Source organism: Musca domestica, unplaced genomic scaffold (genome assembly GCF_030504385.1).
Source record: "Musca domestica strain aabys unplaced genomic scaffold, Musca_domestica.polishedcontigs.V.1.1 131, whole genome shotgun sequence".
NCBI classification, from domain to species: Eukaryota; Metazoa; Arthropoda; class Insecta; order Diptera; family Muscidae; genus Musca; species Musca domestica.
In genome coordinates this window covers 820146-839828 of record NW_026712174.1, presented here as the reverse complement: position 1 = coordinate 839828, position 19683 = coordinate 820146, and the positions used below count along the sequence as shown (strand labels likewise).

General features: G+C 32.8%; 1 protein-coding gene across 2 annotated transcripts; it reads left to right on the top strand.

The window, feature by feature from the left end:
• The first annotated feature begins 4644 nt into the window (after positions 1–4644).
• On the top strand, positions 4645–18485 carry LOC131800930 (glutamate dehydrogenase, mitochondrial). Of its 2 annotated transcripts, XM_059118797.1 has the most exons (6): positions 4645–5209; positions 12456–13048; positions 13336–13497; positions 13560–13764; positions 17140–17178; positions 17784–18485. In XM_059118797.1, exons 1-6 carry the CDS (start codon positions 4801–4803, stop codon positions 18053–18055), a joined length of 1680 nt encoding a protein of 559 aa, XP_058974780.1. In that variant the 5' UTR covers positions 4645–4800; the 3' UTR covers positions 18056–18485. The 2 variants fall into 2 exon arrangements, with proteins under 2 accessions (XP_058974780.1, XP_058974781.1); XM_059118798.1 differs by lacking the exon at positions 17140–17178 and having other exon boundaries at positions 4646–5209.
• The last annotated feature ends 1198 nt before the right edge of the window (positions 18486–19683 follow it).

The window sequence follows — 19683 nt, the reverse complement described above, 5'->3', positions numbered from 1 at the left end:
TATATGATTGCAATACCTTTTCATCCCAAAACAGAAACATTTGTTCTTCTCAAAAGCTGTAATTTATATTCATAAATATGAACAGAATAAAATTATTTTCAAATAGACGTACCATCTTCTTCTTCTTCTATATCTATAAAAGAGGAAAATGTTTGTATGTTTGTTTGTTTGTTTGTTTGTTTGTTTGTAATTTATGGACTCGAAAACCGCTGAATAGATTTTCCTGAAAATTTCCATATATACTGCAACATCGCCTGAAAGTAACATAGGCTATATACATTTTTGAATTTCCACTTGGAACTGGAGATATAGCATCAGAATCGGAGGTACCTCCCAAAAATTTAGATTTTATATGCACATATCTATTGATTGGTTGAAGATACAGTCTCCAAATTTGGAATACGTTACGGAATTTGGAACAAAAATAAGTTTGCCAAATTATATTGTAATCGGTTCAGATTTGGATATAGCTCCCATATATATATTTTCGACCGATTTCGTTCATTTGATGCCTCAAACACAATATGAATGTTCGATTCCAATGAAATTTGGAATGTGTGACGGGATTTAATCCGAAAATAAATTTGTCAATTTATATTGAAATCGGTTCAGATTTGGATATAGCTCCCATATATATTTTCGGCCGATTTCAAGCATTTGATGCACCAAACACGCTATGTATCCCCAATTTCAATGAAATTTGAAACGTGTGATAGATTTTATCTAAAAAATTGATTTCCCAAATTATATTGAAATCGGTTTAGATTTGGATATAGCTCCCATATACATTTTCGGCCGATTTCATGTATTTGGTGGACCAAACACGACATGTATTTCCAATTGTAATGACATTTAAAATAAGTAACGGAATTGGGAGCCAAAATGAATTTGTCAAATTAAATTGAAATCGGTTCAGATTTGGATACAGCTCCCATATATATTTTCGACCGATTTCATGTATTTGATGCACCAAACATTTCAATGAAATTTGGAATATGTAGCGGAAATTAAAACAAATATACATTTGTCAAATTATATTAAAATCGGTTCAGATTTGGATATAGCTCTCATATATATTTTCGACCGATTTCATGTATTTTATGCACCATACACGATATGTATGTTCGATTCCAAAGAAATTTGGAATATGTAACGGGATTTTGATTAGAAAATAAATTAGTCAAATTATTTTAAAATCGGTTCAGATTTGGATATAGCTCCCATATATATTTTCCGCCGATTTCACATATTTGATGCACAAAACACGATACGTATTTCCGATTCCAACGAAATTCGGCATGAGTGGCTATATTTGGTACAAAAATAAATTTGACAAATTATATTCAAATACGCTCAGATGTGATTATAGCTCCCATATATATACTCAGCCGATTTCACATATTTGATGCACCCAAAGCGAGAGAGACAAAATTTGGCACCAGCAAAAATTGCCAAATTATATTGAAATCAGTTGAGGTTTGGATATATAGCTAACATATATATTTCGGCCGATTTCATACATATTATGCACCAAACACGATATATATGACCGATTCCAATGAAATTCAGAATGTGTGGCGGAATTTGGTTATAATAATAAATGTGATAAATTAATTGGAAATTAGTTAAGATTTGGATATAGCTCCCATATATATATTCTCGGCCGATTTCACATATTTGACGCACCAATTCAATGAAATATGAAAGGTGTGGCGGAGTTTGGTGTAAAAGTAATTTTTTTAAAATTATATTTAAATCGGATCAGATTGGGATATGATTTTAATAAGAACCATTAACCCACAACGCCTTAGGCTAACACTAAAAAACAACACAACAATTTATTAGAAATACGCTTATTACGGCGAAGTATGTTGCTATCTCGAATTCACTAATGGCAATAGAAATGCCACTCTACTTAAAAAAATTGCAGTTTCCTGCATGCTTGGTATTTGCTACGAAATAAATAAATCCAAAGGACAAACCCTTCGTGTATACATGTCATGTTACTGCTTTTGTTTATTAACGCATTAATTCGTGCAGTATTTTTTTTTTTTAATTTTTAAATTTGTTTTTCTTTATCCAACATATATTCGTAAATAAAATTTTGAATGCATATAAAATTAAAAGGGGTAGCGAAGCGCACCGGGTTCAGCTAGTAACCATATAAAACAGCTGTCCAAGTCAATCTTTTGGTGTATAATGTAATTGATTAAAGATTTGCCCGTTTACTTCCCCAGTAAAATTTAATCAGTAAGAAGTTACTGAGAAAAAAATACGAAAAAGTAAACGAACAGCATTTTGCAAAACATTTGTTAGATAATAGCTGATTTATCAAAACAACTTAACAGCAGATATATGTTGATGCAGTTTATTTGGTTTTACATTTTCATTACAAAAACCAGTGAAGAAAGTCTTAAAGTCGGGCGGGGCCGACTTTATGATACCCTACACCACTTTGCTGATTTAGTAGAGCTCCGCATAACAATTAAAATTTTTTATAGGAGAATTCAATCATACACGCTATGATTATAATTATAATTTAAAGTTCAAAGGACTAAATATGCCGATGCATTTGTGTCTTTTAAATTCGGACTTGTTTTGCCCAATTGGTGCACAATTAATTTGAAATGGGATAACAATATATATGGGAGCTATATCCAAATCGAAACCGATTTCGATAAAATTTGGCAAAGATATTTCTGAGCTGTATTTCATATATTTCCCTGAATATCGTTGTTACGGAGTGCATATTACGGCTGTGGGTAACAAATACAACAAATCGGATGAACAATATATATGGGAGCTATAGCTATATCTGAACCGATCTTCACCAAATTTGACATACTAGCTTCTAGACACAATTCGGTCGTAAGTGCCAAATTTCATCCAATTTGGGCAAATATTAGACGTTTGGTGCACAATCAAAGGTAAATCGGACGAAGTTATATATGGGAGCTATATCCAAATCTGAACCGATCTCGATAAAATTTAGCAAAGGTATTTCTGAGTTGTATTTGATATATTTCCCCAAATATTGTTGTTACAGAGTGCATATTACGGCTGCGAACGACAAAAATAGCAAATCGGATGAAAAATATATATGGGAGCTATAGCTACATCTGAACCGATTTCGATCAAATTTGGCATACTTATTTTCTTAATTTGGTTGTATGTGCAAAATTCCATAATATTCGGGCTGATATTACACGTTTGGTGCACAATAAAAGGCAAATCGGACGAAGATATATATGGGAGCTATATCCAAATTTTGACCGATTATCTCCAATTTCAATAGGGTTCGTCCTTGGGCCAAACAAATGATTTGTGCCAAATTTCATCTGGATAGGGCAATAAATGCGATCTGTACTTTGTTTACAAAAATACATGGACAGACGGACGGACGGACATGCATAAATCGACTCAGAATGTGATTCTATACAGATCATCAAAAGGAACTATGGGTCTATCTTGTTTCCTATTGCCTGTTACAAACAAATGCACAAAGACATAATACCCTGACCACCTTGTGGTGTAGGGTATAAAGAGTGAATAATAAGAAGTTAAAAAGAACTTTGAATACCCTCACCATGTGGAACGAATTTGGAAATTTTCAAAAATAAAATCCGTTAAAAATTCTCTTAAAATCTTAAAAATACCGAATATAGCCGTTATATTGGGGTCTATACGATGTGGTTCTACATAGGCATTGTTTGTCATAAGCCATTCATCAGCATATTCAAATTCGAAACTTGAAATAAACGCCGTATAATATAGCTAAAATCATCATAATACCGAATATAGGGTGGTACCGTTATATCGGAGCTATACGAAGACCTGGACCTGCATAGACAATTTTCTGCCACAGGCTGTCGCATCCATTACGAACTTCAAATACGGCATTTCAATCAATTTCAGTGACTATTATACCTAAAATCATCAAAATACCGTATATAGGGAGGTACCGTTATATCGGAGCTACACGAAGACCTGGACCTGCATAGTCAATTTTCTGTCACAGACAGTAGTTCCCATTACGAACTCCAAATACGTAATTTAAAACTACTCCGGTGAATACCGAATATCGGGAGGAACCGTTATATGAGGGCTATGCGAAGACGTGGACCTGCACAGACAATTTTCTGTCATAGGCTGTAGTATCCATTATGAACTTTAAAAACCAAATTTGAAACAATTCCGGTTAATAATTTCGCTAAAATCATCAAAATACCAAATATCGGGAGGTATCGTTATATGGTGGCTATATGAAAACGTGGACCTACATGGCCCATTTGTGTGCAAAATTTTACCTTTCTATCTCAATTTGTTCGAAAGAAAGCGTGATTACAACAGACAGACGGACATCGCTAAATCGACTTAGTATTTTACGTGTCAAGAATGTATATGCTTTGTATACTTATACAAATTTTTACATTTTTCAAATTCCACTATCGACGTGACATTTTTATGTCAGATTATTTTAGTCGGTCGTACAATAATGATACGTTTGCTTGCAACAAATCGTACGTATTAAATATGCGGCCACGTCAGATTGAATTTGTGTCTGGCAATACCATTGTGAAGACGAAAACACACACACACACACCATAGCAAATATATCCGATTGTAATCGTAGAAAATTCAATTTAAACATTGCAAAGGAAATTTTTGTCAGTCAGTTCGTGGTATCGGTTGAGAGCTCCACCGACTTTAGGCAGTGGAGATTAAACAATAGCCGAGGCAGCTGTAAGATATTGGTTTTGTGTGTGAGGAGTTGAAGTGTATTCGCGGAACACCAGAAAAATGTATCACCTGAAGAATTTAGCACGTCATGCCGCCATACGCCAAGAAGCGGCAACATTGGTCAAGGCTTTGCCAACTGCCGCTTTGCAGGCTCGCGGCTATGCCGATTACCAAATTCCAGACCGTCTAAAGGACGTGCCCACTGCCAAAGACCCTCGCTTCTTTGACATGGTTGAATACTTCTTCCACCGTGGTTGTCAAATCGCCGAAGACCGCTTGTTGGATGACATGAAAGGCAAATTGTCCCTGGAGGATAAGAAAAAGAAGGTTAAGGGTATTTTGATGCTTATGCAACCCTGTGACCACATAATTGAAATTGCATTCCCATTGCGTCGTGATTCCGGCGATTTTGAACTTATTACCGGTTATCGTGCTCAACACAGCACTCACCGTGTTCCAACCAAGGGCGGTAAGTAACAAATCCAAATATAAAATTGTCCATTATCAATAAAAGCACAAAATGTTCATGTTAGCCGAGCAGTGCCATCTCTATATCAATAGATTTCTCTAAATCCTGATTTGTCATACTTTTGTTCACACAGATCCATTTTAAAGTGTCATTTTTGATGTGATTTGGTTATGTAATACCCATTTTTGTGCTTTCCTTTTGCTCAACATGTTCTTATTGACGCATTATTCGCCACGGAAAAACGTATATACATAGTATTTTTTGCAGTTGTTTGTTGTTTTTTCTGCCGCTAATAGAAGGTCTTCACAATCTCTAGCGTTGTTGGTCTCTTGGCCAAAAAAGCACAAGAAAGCAAACATTGTACGTTCAGTAATAAACGAAAATATTTTATCTAATAAAATGTTTCCTTCTTTGCTATATGCGAGTATTGCAGTATGTTTGTGTGTTCCCCGAGTTAGGTGGCTGTCTGCCTGTATGCTCAAGTGCAAAGAAATTGCATAAGGTGTATACCTCTACCCTACACAATTTCAACCCTTTTGTTTTTCTTCTTACCAATCTCCACCTTTGGAGGTTGTATGTTGAATTATACAACATACATAAGCCATGCTATATTTATCTAGCACTGTTGGCAAAATCGACTTAAGCATTGTTTGGTGCATAATTAGTGACTTGGTGTCGGTCGATTTGAACAATTGCAGAATTTGGGGGTAAGGGAAGATTAGAAAATTGTATAACTTCCCGCAGTAGGGTAGCATAGAAGCAGCATTTTCCTTCCCTATTAATTTGATTAAAAATTGTCATCTCAATTATTTGATACGTTCGTACATTCATTGCTTTTTCGTATCAAACTAATTATTCATATTTCAACGGTTGCATATTTTAAAGTTGAATTCTTGAAAAAAATCTTGAATTATAAAATTGAAGGTACTTTCAAAAGACAAAACTAAGGAAATCGAAATTCTTTTTTTTTATTCTATGAGTTTCTAACTTTAAAAAATGCCTCTATGTACATGGAAAGGAAAGTACAGTTTTGTAATTTCGGTTTAACTTATTTGTTGTTATTAATATACGGATAAAGATTTCGCATATTTTAAGCTCTCAATCATGATGAAACAAGTTAAGTTAAAAACACCTCGTGAAACATTTTACAAAAAATTCTCTCTTATTTTTATTTCAGATTGATGAGAATGAAAATGTATCGTCATTAATTGTTTAGCTTTTTTCATTAATCATTTTTCATTTAATCAAACTTAAATGCACATAACAGAATTCGATCGAAATGAATTTCGATATGCCCATTTTGATTGAAAATGTTGGTAGTAACAACTGAGGCAAGGCCTAACCTTGCCGACCTTTTGCAAGAAAACTCCAATTGACAAAAAGTTGGCAATACATTAGTACTTTTTGCGCCATTGTGATTTGACTCTCTTTGAATTTTAATTTACAATATTTCTTTTGACAACAAATTAAGTTGTCAGATGGGTCTACTGGCTGACCTTATAAGGCCATGACCTGGGGTTCAACTCTAACATTCGATATTTATCTGTTTCCACCGAAGTTTTCTGTTTTATCAAGCTAAAATAGACATAATAAAATTCATTGCGATATTTTTTTTCGATATCGAATTCAGAGATGGGCACACTATATATTTTTAGTGCACTAATAATTTCACTATCACTATTCATTTAGTGGTAGTGCAATTAGTTAAGGGGTTGGTGGTAGTAAAAAAATAAATTGCGCTACTACTAACCATTTAGTGATATTTAAAAAAATAAATTTCCTACTCTTTAGTGATAGTGAAATTTTAATAGCACTACCACTAATTTTTGAATTCTTAGTGCACTAAAAATTTGTGCAATATGCCCAACCCCGATCGAATTTGGAAATTCGACCCCATATTTATATTCATTTCAATCGAAATTCTTTCGAATGTGTCAAATTGACCCCTGTTTAGGGGAATAAATTATACAATTGAAATCACAAACTCAAGGAATTCATATTATTACTAATATCTATAGTATCTCAAAATACAACGATGGTAGAATTTTCAAACTGAAGCAAACAATAAAAATAAATAAATGAATGAAATCAAAAAAGGGGTGTGTCTAGAAGTTTTAAGATAAATTCAAAAATATCAAATGTATTGGTATGTAGGTACTTTTATATCTTCTATGCAATTTCAAACTAATTTTAGAAGTTTATTTGAATTAGATATTTACAAGTGGCATATAAGAAAGAAAAATTAGAACAGTATGTTAGCAAACAATTCAAAATCATTGTAATTTACAGATACATACTGTTTGAATAACAATTTCTAAACATTCTAATGAAATTGTTTGTTGAGTTTTATTGTAAACGTTATCACACCAAAGACTGAAGGCAAAGTCATAAATAGAAATCAATTAACACAAGACATTTTATTGACTTTGGTGAAAAACGTTAGCATTTATAGCTGCACCAGGCGGGCAGTATATGTTATCGTTAAATAATAATTCGAGAATCGGGTTGGCAACCACATTTTATTTTAACAGAAACTAAGTCGCATGATCTAAAAACATGTTATCTTATTGATAAACAAATCCAGATAGCTCTCGTAGAATAAACAGAATAGCAGTAAGATTTTAGAATTGGTTGCTGTCGTTGTTCCACTATTCTTAATCAACTGATTTAATACATATTCATACGCACATTCAAATAAGTGTTAATAATTTGTCTAACAATACCGGTTTTCGATGTAGACATGTACACTAAATGTATACGTCCATCCATGAAGAAACGATAGTTTGCTACTGATATTGGCAGTCAGGAATAACCAAAAGATTTGCTTATTACTTCTATAAAACAGTGAGATAAACTCAGTACATTTTCTATAGATCACTTGACAGTTGAATAAACCAACTAAATGCACTGTCGATGTACACCCCACACATGCACCTTCTCATTGTCTTGTATGCAACATTGCTACATTGAAAGCATCCCACCGACGTGCACACATGAATACAGTCTGGAAATAGAAGGCAATTTATAATGTGTCATAAATTTAATATGCATTTATTTGTTTATTAAATATTGTGACAAATTACAACGCTTATCAATTTACCAAAACAGTCCAACATATGTACAGCTTGGGTTGATCAAATTGTAAACGTCTTACATAAGGGAGGGTATATTTAGTTTATAGTTTACTATACAATATAGACCTTTGTTTTTGATAATCGAATTGATTTATTGTTGAAGTAATAATTTGTTGTTACATATTTGTTTTTGATAAAATGGGCAGTGTCGTAACGTGTAAGGAGGAGTGAAATTCTGTCAATGGCAAACCATGGCTTTTACATTAGATTAATTTTAATGCTTTCGTCAGATGCCGCATTTTGTCTCGAATATTTTTGGTTGATATTTTTTGTTGCCTTATCATTTATTTTTTCTTTTTTCGTAGGTAAAAAAGTTGAAGTTTAGTTTTTAAGCATTTACTTCAAATTGGGATCTATTGCAACAAGACTTACAGTACGTTTATGTATATGAGGGTTAACCCACTGGATTTGGATTTAAATTGTCATATCCATTACTTTTACGTCAAATAAATCCTCTCAAAGTAGGTTAACCCTACAAAAAGTTCTAACGTAAACATGGCATTACATACGCTTGTTATACCTCCAGATATTCCGTATTTTGATAATTGTTGCCACATTTTTTTTTGCGAATTTGTCTACAAATTGGTATTTGTGTGCCCTAATGGGTTCTAATGTCTCCTTTACCCTAAGGTGGATGGTATTAAAAGTTACTTAATGTTTTTTTACTTGTTTTTTTTTTTGTTCGATCTTTTTCTTTTTTTACAAAGTTTGGCAATCTCATATACCTTTTGATTTTTTTGGTTCTGAATTTTGCACCATTTAGCGAAAAAACATAATTATCGTTTAACAATAATATCCATGGTAGTCAATATATTTCAAATAAAATTTATATTGTCTTCTAATTGCTATCGATTATAGGAAACTTAAAATAAACACGAAATAAACTCGAATGACTTCTGCACTTAAACTTCTAATGTGCATCAGCATAAAGTATACTATATTTTTATTTAGATATATAATTCGTCCGAGTTACTAAATTTATTTAAATTTTAGTTATGAAAACATTTTTGATCATTTCTCAATTTCATTGTACATAACGTATGAGCAAATGCCAGCATTAGATGTTGTTGTTGTTTCAAAAATATAAGCGTATACTAAACCACCTAAACAGTATTCGACGATGTGTGCGGCTATGTATTGTTCTTGTTTTTAAGTTCGCAGCAAGTCACCTGACAACAAACTAAAAAACAAAAAAACAATCAAATATTTCGCAAGCATGTATTCGAACAACTCATTTTTTCTGTTTATTCTGATATTTTGTTTTTAGCTATGGGTGGTGACCAAATTCATTAGAGAGTGTTGTGAATAGTTTTTATTGACTACCAAATTGTTTGGCTGTTTTTTTTAAGCTAGAGAAACTGTAGCATAGCCGCCGTGATGACGTTCTCTATTTTACAGACATATGAACGGTGACAATCGATAGGTTCTACATACGTGCTGCCTGTACATATATATGGAATATAGGTAGCCATTATTATTTTTTTTTTCTTATCTACTGTATAAATGGAACTGATGTCTTATAAGAAAACAGCAAATACGTAAATAATAACAACCGGCCAGCATAGTTTCTTTAACCTTGGTCTTTATCTGTTGCTATATAAAGAACACACCCCACATGGCGACGAGTGATCGAGCCCCCAATTTTCACTGTTTGCCAGCTAAGTTGTTGCTACTTGTTTTTTTTTTTTTCTAACAACGTGTTTTGCTTTTTGTTCTGTCAAAATATGTTTTTGTTTTTCAAAATAAATTTTTGATTAGAATAACCTCTTACAAACTGACGCTTTTATCACGCGATGAATGTATGTATGCGTTGGCCAAAAAATCGGGACTTGTGGTGTTGGTATTCTGCAATGGTGATCTTCAGTGTTGTTTACTCATACACCAACACACATACCAAATACCCGATAATTTTTATTCATTATCATTTACGATGTTTGCTTATTTTATTTGTTGTTAGTTTGCCATTTTGTATTGCTGTTTGTACGTTTATTTCGGCAAATAAACGCCATTCTCTCTTTTTCATTTTTTTTACTGATAAACTGTATTTTTGTCATCCAATGGCGCAAAATTCTCTGCAGCAACAAGGTTATATACCATTTGCCGTTTTATGTTCATCGTGTGAGATGGCATCATAAATTATTCGTTGTTTTCGAATGCTCTTTAGAAGTGGTACAGTTTAATCAAATATTTGTTTAATAAACAATCCATTTTAAATGGTTTGCTTTCGTTACGAAAATACCTACTTTGCTGAAAACCTAAATCGCATGATCAAACGACAGGATCAGCTGATACCCTTCTACTTTTTTTTTTTTGTTTTGTAGATTTAAATGCAATTTTTGTTAGATTAAAGCAAAGGAAATTTATTCGTATATCCTAATCGAAATAAATAAGTTAATATATAATGTTTAAAATTATTAAAGTTTACTTGTTGTGTTCGCTCTTTGTATTAAGGAGCGTTACGAGGAAATGCCTTTTGTGTCTTTCTATGATATTTAATGCAAGAATAGAAAAAGACCATGTAAAAAAAGGAAATAATAGAAAAACAAAAATTTCTGAAAACGAACACAAGGGGGGCATGGTCAAAGGGGAACGAAAATGTCCCAGCTAAACTTTCCTAGGTCTAAAAAAACTAGTCTTTCAAAACATACAATGAATAAAAGACTACCTATGGAGAATTTTTGTTTTCGATCAATAATATACTGACAAAATAAACCTAGAAGGCGATTTGAGTTTTGGAAAATCTATGCCTAGACGATGAGATACACAAACCTCGAGATATGAGAGAAAAGATCAAACCTATGAGATGGAATGCGACTTTTAGACCTTTTCAATGATTTTCAAGATATTTTCATTGCAATGTTTAAGTCTACATCCATTCTTAAATGTTCTATATGACTTACGTGAGTCGAAATATTGTCTGATGAAAATGTGTGAGGACACGCTATTTATTTGCAAAATGCGTAGCAATCAAGTTGCAGAATTATTTCCCACATGATTTTTCAGCATACATGCATTCATTTTCCTTAAAATATAAGAAAATCATTAAATCTAAAAATGATGAAAAATTTCGGTCGTACATAAACAATATCTGGAAAATGTTGATTGCTGATGGGATTCGGGTAAATATTGGATGTGGCTAAACACAAGAAATATACATATTTTATTCTTAATCAGACTTAATTTGAATGAATCTATTTTCAATAGCTTAGTTTCAATAAATAAATTGTTTTTTAAAGAAGGATTGAAAACGTAAAAAGGTAACTCCTATCAATCATATATGTATCTCAGGGCCCATATCAAAGTATAGAAGCCTTTTTTAATATCATAAACATAGATTGCCTTTTATATCCAAAACGATAAATAGTCCACCTTTTGAATATTTATTGTATTCAATTAGAAAACATGGAATTTGATATTAGACTTTCAAAGCATTTTGTTTATAACGTCTATTAAAAACGATATCTGTAGATATGTGTTTATCTTATCGCTCCCAAAGTCCCACGTACATATGTGCTTTTGTGATAAAAATTCCTTTGAATTGTTATTTATAGCAAACTCTTTACAAAAAATGACAATGCCTTAACATCTGTTTTCAGAGCAATGTATTTTTTTTTTTTCTTTTTGTTTTGATTTGTAGAAATCACATGTGCCACTTGTTTTACACACGTTTTGTAATCACGTGCTTCTGCCATATGGCATGTTAATTTCGTAATATTCCTGGCACAATTACTTGTCGATATGAATAAAAAGAATGAGAGCAAGAGAAAAACGTGGCACATTAATCGATCTTCATTCACATTGTGTTGCAATTGGGTCGCCATTGCTGTCAAGTCAATAGACTTTGCAACAGCACCTTGAAATAGTTTTTTATTTAGCAATTTTTACTTCTACAAACACACTTGAATGAACATACGTTTTCAGGATCTAAATTTAAAGTATTTTGCATAAAAAGAAAATGAAAACAGTTGGACATTTTCCAAATGGCATGGTGGCTGTATGTTGTTGCAACACTGAAACATTATTGTTGATCATACTATTGGTTATATTTTACTAAACACCCAGTTTTATGAGTAATACCTTAAATTAAAAATTGTTTCTTGCAATATTTACAGGTATCCGTTTCTCTATGGATGTGTCACGCGATGAAGTTAAGGCTTTGTCCGCTTTGATGACCTTCAAGTGTGCCTGTGTTGATGTACCATTCGGTGGTGCCAAGGCTGGTTTGAAAATCAATCCCAAAGAATACTCAGAACATGAATTGGAGAAAATCACTCGTCGCTTCACTCTTGAATTGGCCAAGAAGGGCTTCATTGGACCCGGCGTTGATGTACCAGCTCCTGATATGGGTACTGGTGAACGTGAAATGTCATGGATCGCTGATACCTATGCCAAAACTATCGGTCACTTGGATATTAATGCCCATGCTTGTGTAACTGGTAAACCAATCAATCAAGGTGGTATTCATGGTCGTGTATCTGCCACTGGTCGCGGTGTTTTCCACGGTTTGGAGAATTTCATTAACGAGGCCAACTACATGAGCATGATCGGTACAACTCCCGGCTGGGGTGGCAAAACTTTTATCGTCCAAGGTTTTGGTAATGTCGGTCTTCACTCCACCCGTTATTTGACTCGTGCCGGTGCCACTTGCATTGGTGTTATTGAACACGACGGCTGCATTTTCAATCCCGAGGGTATTGATCCTAAGGTATATACTTTCTTTTTTTTAATTTTAATATAACTTATTGAATTGTAAACCCATTATCCTGTTATTGCAAAAGAGGAAGAGGGAGAGAGACATAAGACGTCCGAACTTTTCTCTTTAAGTTACTAAGCATTGTCAGACTTAACGAACGCGATTAAAAGTAAAATCGTTATATTGATACTTTTTTTAAAAATTTCTCGTCCAGTTTAAAATGATATAATCAAAATCAGAACATTGCTATTATTTAATTATAAAACAAATCTATTAAGTACTTTCTAATATTTCTTTAGGCTTTGGAAGATTACAAGAATGAACATGGAACTATCGTGGGATACCCTCATGCCAAGCCCTATGAAGGTGAAAATCTGATGTTCGAACCTTGCGACATCTTCATCCCTGCTGCTGTCGAAAAAGTTATCAATAGTGAGAATGCCCATAAAATCCAAGCTAAGGTTTGTATTCTGAAAAAAAAAAAAATATTAAAACTCTCAAACTAATTTACACATGATCACAGATCATCGCCGAAGCTGCTAATGGACCCACTACACCTGCTGCCGATAAGATTTTGATTGACCGCAACATTTTGGTTATTCCCGATTTGTACATCAACGCTGGTGGTGTAACTGTTTCCTTCTTCGAATGGTTAAAGAACTTGAATCATGTCTCATACGGTCGTCTTACTTTCAAATATGAACGTGAATCAAACTATCACTTGTTGGGTAAGTAATCATTTTATTGCTTAGCTATGGTTTTATTGATGCTTTTACTATCCGATATTTTTATTTTGCTAAGTTATAAATTTGAGATTAGTTTTGCCACAAATATCTTTGGGTTGCTTCACAGATATGACAACGTGTGGTGGAATTACAATCATTCATTTATAAGTATATTTTTATTTGAGCCCATTTTTATAAGAACTAACGAAAGACAAGACCAGACCATTGACCGTTCTCTGATTCATATATATAGTATTTACTAGCTGAACCCGGTGCGCTTCGCTACCCCTTTTGATTTTATATGCATTCAAAATTTTATTTACGAATATATGTTGGTTAAAAAAAAACAAATTTTATAATTAAAAAAAAAATTATTGCACTACTTTAATGCGTAAATATACAAAACCATTAGAAAAACGGTAACATGACATACATACACGAAGGGTTTGTCCTTCGGATTTATTTATTTCATAGCAAATACCAAGCGTGCAGTAAACTGCAATCTTTTGAAGTTGAGTGGTATTTCTGTTGCAATTAATGAATTCAAGATAGCAACATACTTCGCCGTAATAAGCGTATTTCAAATTAATTGTTGTGTTGTTTTTTAGTGTTAGCCTAAGGCGTTGTGGGTCAATGGTTCTTATTAAAATCATATCCCAATCTGATCCGATTTAAATATAATTTAAAAAAAAATACTTTTACACCAAATTCCGCCACACCTTTCATATTTCATTGAAATTGGTGCGTCAAATACGTGAAATCGGCCGAGAATATATATATGGGAGCTATATCCAAATCTTAACTAATTTCCAATTAATTTGTCACATTTATTATTGTAACCACACATATGTTAGCTATACCCAAACCTCAACTGATTTCAATAAAATTTGGCAATTTTTTCTGGTGCCAGATTTCGTCTTTCTCGCTTTGGGTGCATCAAATATGTGAAATCGGCTGAGTATATATGTGGGAGCTATAATTAATCCGAGCGTATTTGAATATAATTTGTCAAATTTATTTTTGTACCAAGTTTAGCCACTCATGCCGAATTTCATTGGAATCGGAAATACGTATCGTGTTTTGTGCATCAAATATGTGAAATCGGCGGAAAATATATATGGGAGCTATATCCAAATCTGAACCGATTTTAATATAATTTGACTAATTCATTTTCTAATCAAAATCCCGTTACATATTCCAAATTTCTTTGGAATCGAACATACATATCGTGCATAGTGCATAAAATACATGAAATCGGTCGAAAATATATATGAGAGCTATATCCAAATCTGAACCGATTTTACTATAATTTGACAAATGTATATTCGTTTTAATTTCCCCTACAGATTCCAAATTTCATTGAAATTAGAGATACATAGCGTGTTTGGTGCATCAAATACATGAAATCGGTCGAAAATATATATGGGAGCTATATCCAAATCTGAACCGATTTCAATATAATTTGAAAAATTCATTTTTGCTCCCGATTCCGTTACTTATTTTAAATTTCATTAAATTTGGACATACATATCTTATTTGGACCACCAAATACATGAAATCGGCCGAAAATATATATGGGAGCTATATCCAACTCTGAACCGATTTCAATATAATTTGGGAAATAAATTTTTTTTAGATAAAATCTATCACACGTTTCAAATTTCATTGAAATTGGGGATACATAGCGTGTTTGGTGCATCAAATGCTTGAAATCGGCCGAAAATATATATGGGAGCTATATCCAAATCTGAACCGATTTCAATATAATTTGACAAATTTATTTTCGGATCAAATCCAGTCACATATTCCAAATTTCATTGCAATCATAGCAAATACCAAGCGTGCAGTAAACTGCAATCTTTTGAAGTTGAGTGGCATTTCTGTTGCAATTAATGAATTCGAGATAGCAACATACTTCGCCGTAATAAGCGTATTTCAAATTAATTGTTGTGTTGTTTTTTAGTGTTAGCCTAAGGCGTTGTGGGTCAATGGTTCTTATTAAAATCATATCCCAATCTGATACGATTTAAATATAATTTTAAAAAAATTACTTTTACACCAAATTCCGCCACACCTTTCATATTTCATTGAAATTAGTGCGTCAAATACGTGAAATCGGCCGAGAATATATATATGGGAGCTGTATCCAAATCTTAACTAATTTCCAATTAATTTGTCACATTTATTATTGTAACCACACATATGTTAGCTATACCCAAACCTCAACTGATTTCAATAAAATTTGGAAATTTTTTCTGGTGCCAGGTTTCGTCTTTCTCGCTTTGGGTGCATCAAATATGTGAAATCGGCTGAGTATATATATGGGAGCTATAATTAAATCTGAGCGTATTTGAATATAATTTGTCAAATTTATTTTTGTACCAAATTTAGCCACTCATGCCGAATTTCATTGGAATCGGAAATACGTATCGTGTTTTGTGCATCAAATATGTGAAATCGGCGGAAAATATATATGGGAGCTATATCCAAATCTGAACCGATTTCAATATAATTTGAAAAATTCATTTTTGCTCCTGATTCCGTTACTTATTTTAAATTTCATTAAATTTGGACATACATATCTTATTTGGTCCACCAAATACATGAAATCGGCCGAAAATATATATGGGAGCTATATCCAAATCTGAACCGATTTCAATATAATTTGGGAAATAAATTTTTTTAGATAAAATCTATCACACGTTTCAAATTTCATTGAAATTGGGGATACATAGCGTGTTTGGTGCATCAAATGCTTGAAATCGGCCGAAAATATATATGGGAGCTATATCCAAATCTGAACCGATTTCAATATAATTTGACAAATTTATTTTCGGATCAAATCCCGTCACATATTCCAAATTTCATTGGAATCGAACATTCATATTGTGTTTGAGGCTCCAAATGAACGAAATCGGTCGAAAATATATATGGGAGCTATATCCAAATCTGAACCGATTACAATATAATTTAGCAAACTTATTTTTGTTCCAAATTCCGTTACACATTCCAAATTTGTAGACTGTATCTTTAACCGATCAATAGATATGTGCATATAAAATCTAAATTTTTGGGAGGTACCTCCGATTCTGATGCTATATCTCCAGTTCCAAGTGGAAATTCAAAAATGTATATAGCCTATGTTACTTTCAGGCGATGTTGCAGTATATATGGAAATTTTCAGAAAAATCTATTCAGCAGTTTTCGAGTCCATAAATTACAAACAAACAAACAAACAAACAAACAAACAAACGTACAAACATTTTCCTCTTTTATAGATATAGATTGTATTGTATGTATGTGTGGTATATTGCATTTTTACCATAGTAATTCGTTTATTCTTTTTCCGTTTCTCTATTTCTTCTTAAATCAATATAGCTTCAGTACAACAGTCTATTGAACGGTTTATTTTGGACGGTACAGTTTCATGTTTTTATTTTATTACACCTTTGTTTTATTTGTATCATTTCAAATATTTTGGTTTTTATTCGTCACGGCATCATTAGTTTATATTTGTAGTAGCTACACTTGAAATGCATATTTGTTGTGAAAACGAACACCGGGGTTGTAATGAGGTGTGCTTTTGTGAGCATGACCAATGGAAGTAAATGTTGTTTACAAGAAATTATATTTACAGACAAATTAAAAAAAAAAGAAATATGTAATTGGGAAAACCTTTATAGTCTTGGAATTCGTTTTCTAAAACTTTGTTGAATGTCACTCATTGATTTGTAAAATTAAATATATACATGTGTTTTTCAAGTTATAGTATCTTGGAAGATTCAAAAGCATCGCGGGTAAAGTCGCATTACATCAAAACTATTTGCCCAATCTTTTGTTTCTTTTGTGTAAATGTAGTTTTATTTATGTACTGCTTGCCTATCCCTTATGTATGTATATGCCAAATGTTTGTAGTAATAATGATTTATCCTATTCCCAAGTGTATCCTACATGCATTAATTGTTGAACCTTGTGGCGTACTTATTAATATCATGATTCGTTGTTTTTTTGTTCTCTCTTAGAATCTGTACAAGAATCACTGGAACGTCGCTTTGGTCGCGTTGGTGGTCGCATCCCTGTTACTCCATCCGAAGCTTTCCAAAAACGTATCTCTGGTGCCTCTGAAAAGGATATTGTCCACTCTGGTTTGGACTACACCATGGAGCGTTCTGCTCGTGCTATCATGAAGACCGCTATGAAATACAACTTGGGTCTCGATTTGAGAACAGCTGCCTACGTCAACTCAATTGAAAAGATTTTCACCACTTATCGCGATGCTGGTTTGGCATTCTAAAAAGCTTAAACAGTCTTTTAATTAATTTTAAGCCTAAACTGATGTAAACATTTTTTAATGCTAACCGAAAAAAGTATGCAAACCACCACAAAAACAATTTCACTCGAAACATACATGTGTAAAGTTATCTGTAAAGCAATAATATTATTTTGAAAACAACAAAAATATTATTGTTCCCCTTTTGTCACAAAGTTCTTAGCATGATTGATAAAAGATAATTAGCCAGTTGTTGGCGTGGCTAGTTTTTAACTTAACTGTCGCTGTGACTTCAAAAATATGTGTGTATTTAATTGTATTAGTTATATTTTAATAGTGTCTTAATTTATTTTAAATAACCCGCCACTATATTTAAAATCTATTCTCTCGTTTACTCTGATGTTTTTCTTTTTTGAATTTAAGTTGAACAAAGTCAGTCAGTCCATAAAGCAAATGCATTTTAAATAATAATAAAAAAGTAATCGTTAGTTCGATAATAGCTAAAATACAAAATAAATAAAAATAAATAAATATAAGAACACTAATCTTTCATTTCACAAAAAATGGCGTCGTATATGAATATTTTTATGACAAATTATTATATGCCCCACGCCACACTGTGGCACAGGGAGATTATTATGTGTATTTGCGTTTGTTGATAACATGATATGGGAAAGAAGATGTATGTGTGTTCATGCTATCAAAATGCAGGCCGAAAAATTACTATAGAATTCTAATGTAGCAAAATGTCACAACTGGTTGGTATTAATGTTTTAAGTTACAAAAATATAAAAATATTTAAAACATTATTCAAGAAATAAGACTTAGATACAATGCACGTGTAGAAAAAGAATAAAAAGTGGTAGACCCGAAACCTTTGACATAGATCGACTCACTTTCCAGAGAAGAATAGGACCCGACGAAATGGCAAGTGAGAATGGTAATATGAATGCTTTGCAAATTATCAATTTGGCAGATAGGATAATAAGAAGAGATCACATAAAAAATCATGTGTCAGCAGCCAGCCAATGACTTAAGCCAGTCAAAAAAGCGTTTTATGTATTCTCACCTTAAAGGTGTAAAGGTGCAAGTACATAAGAAGCTTGAAGTCTATGGCTAGGCATATTTTGTGACATTTCATAAAGGGAGTACAGAGCCACACTAAAATCCTGCCATCGTTTTCCATTATAATTTGACATTAATATGCCTAGCCATGACTCAAGCTTTTGGAAAATTTTGAAAAAAAAGTAAGCATAGGCTATAGTCGTGCGGAGCCGACCATGTGATACCCTACAACGCTACAATATGTTAGAAGCTCCCTTATGTCCAAATCCATTTTGGAAGATTTCGCTTTTGAAATTATGTCATGGACCACTACCCAGATATTACCCTTAGCATTTTGACCAGGGACATTTGCCCAATATTTACGCACTCCGTCGTGCTGTTAGTTGTTGTGGTCCATTTTATAGCTAAATGTAGTTCAATGGTCATCATTCATTTATATCATTTAAACCCCTAAATACTATATTGCGGACATCTTTAAAAACAATAGGCCTAGCCCTTCACTTCACTTCAATATTATAAGTCAAATTGAAAAAATCGCATGCGATAAAAAATATGAAGAAAATAAAAAATGTAATAAAATGCTAAAA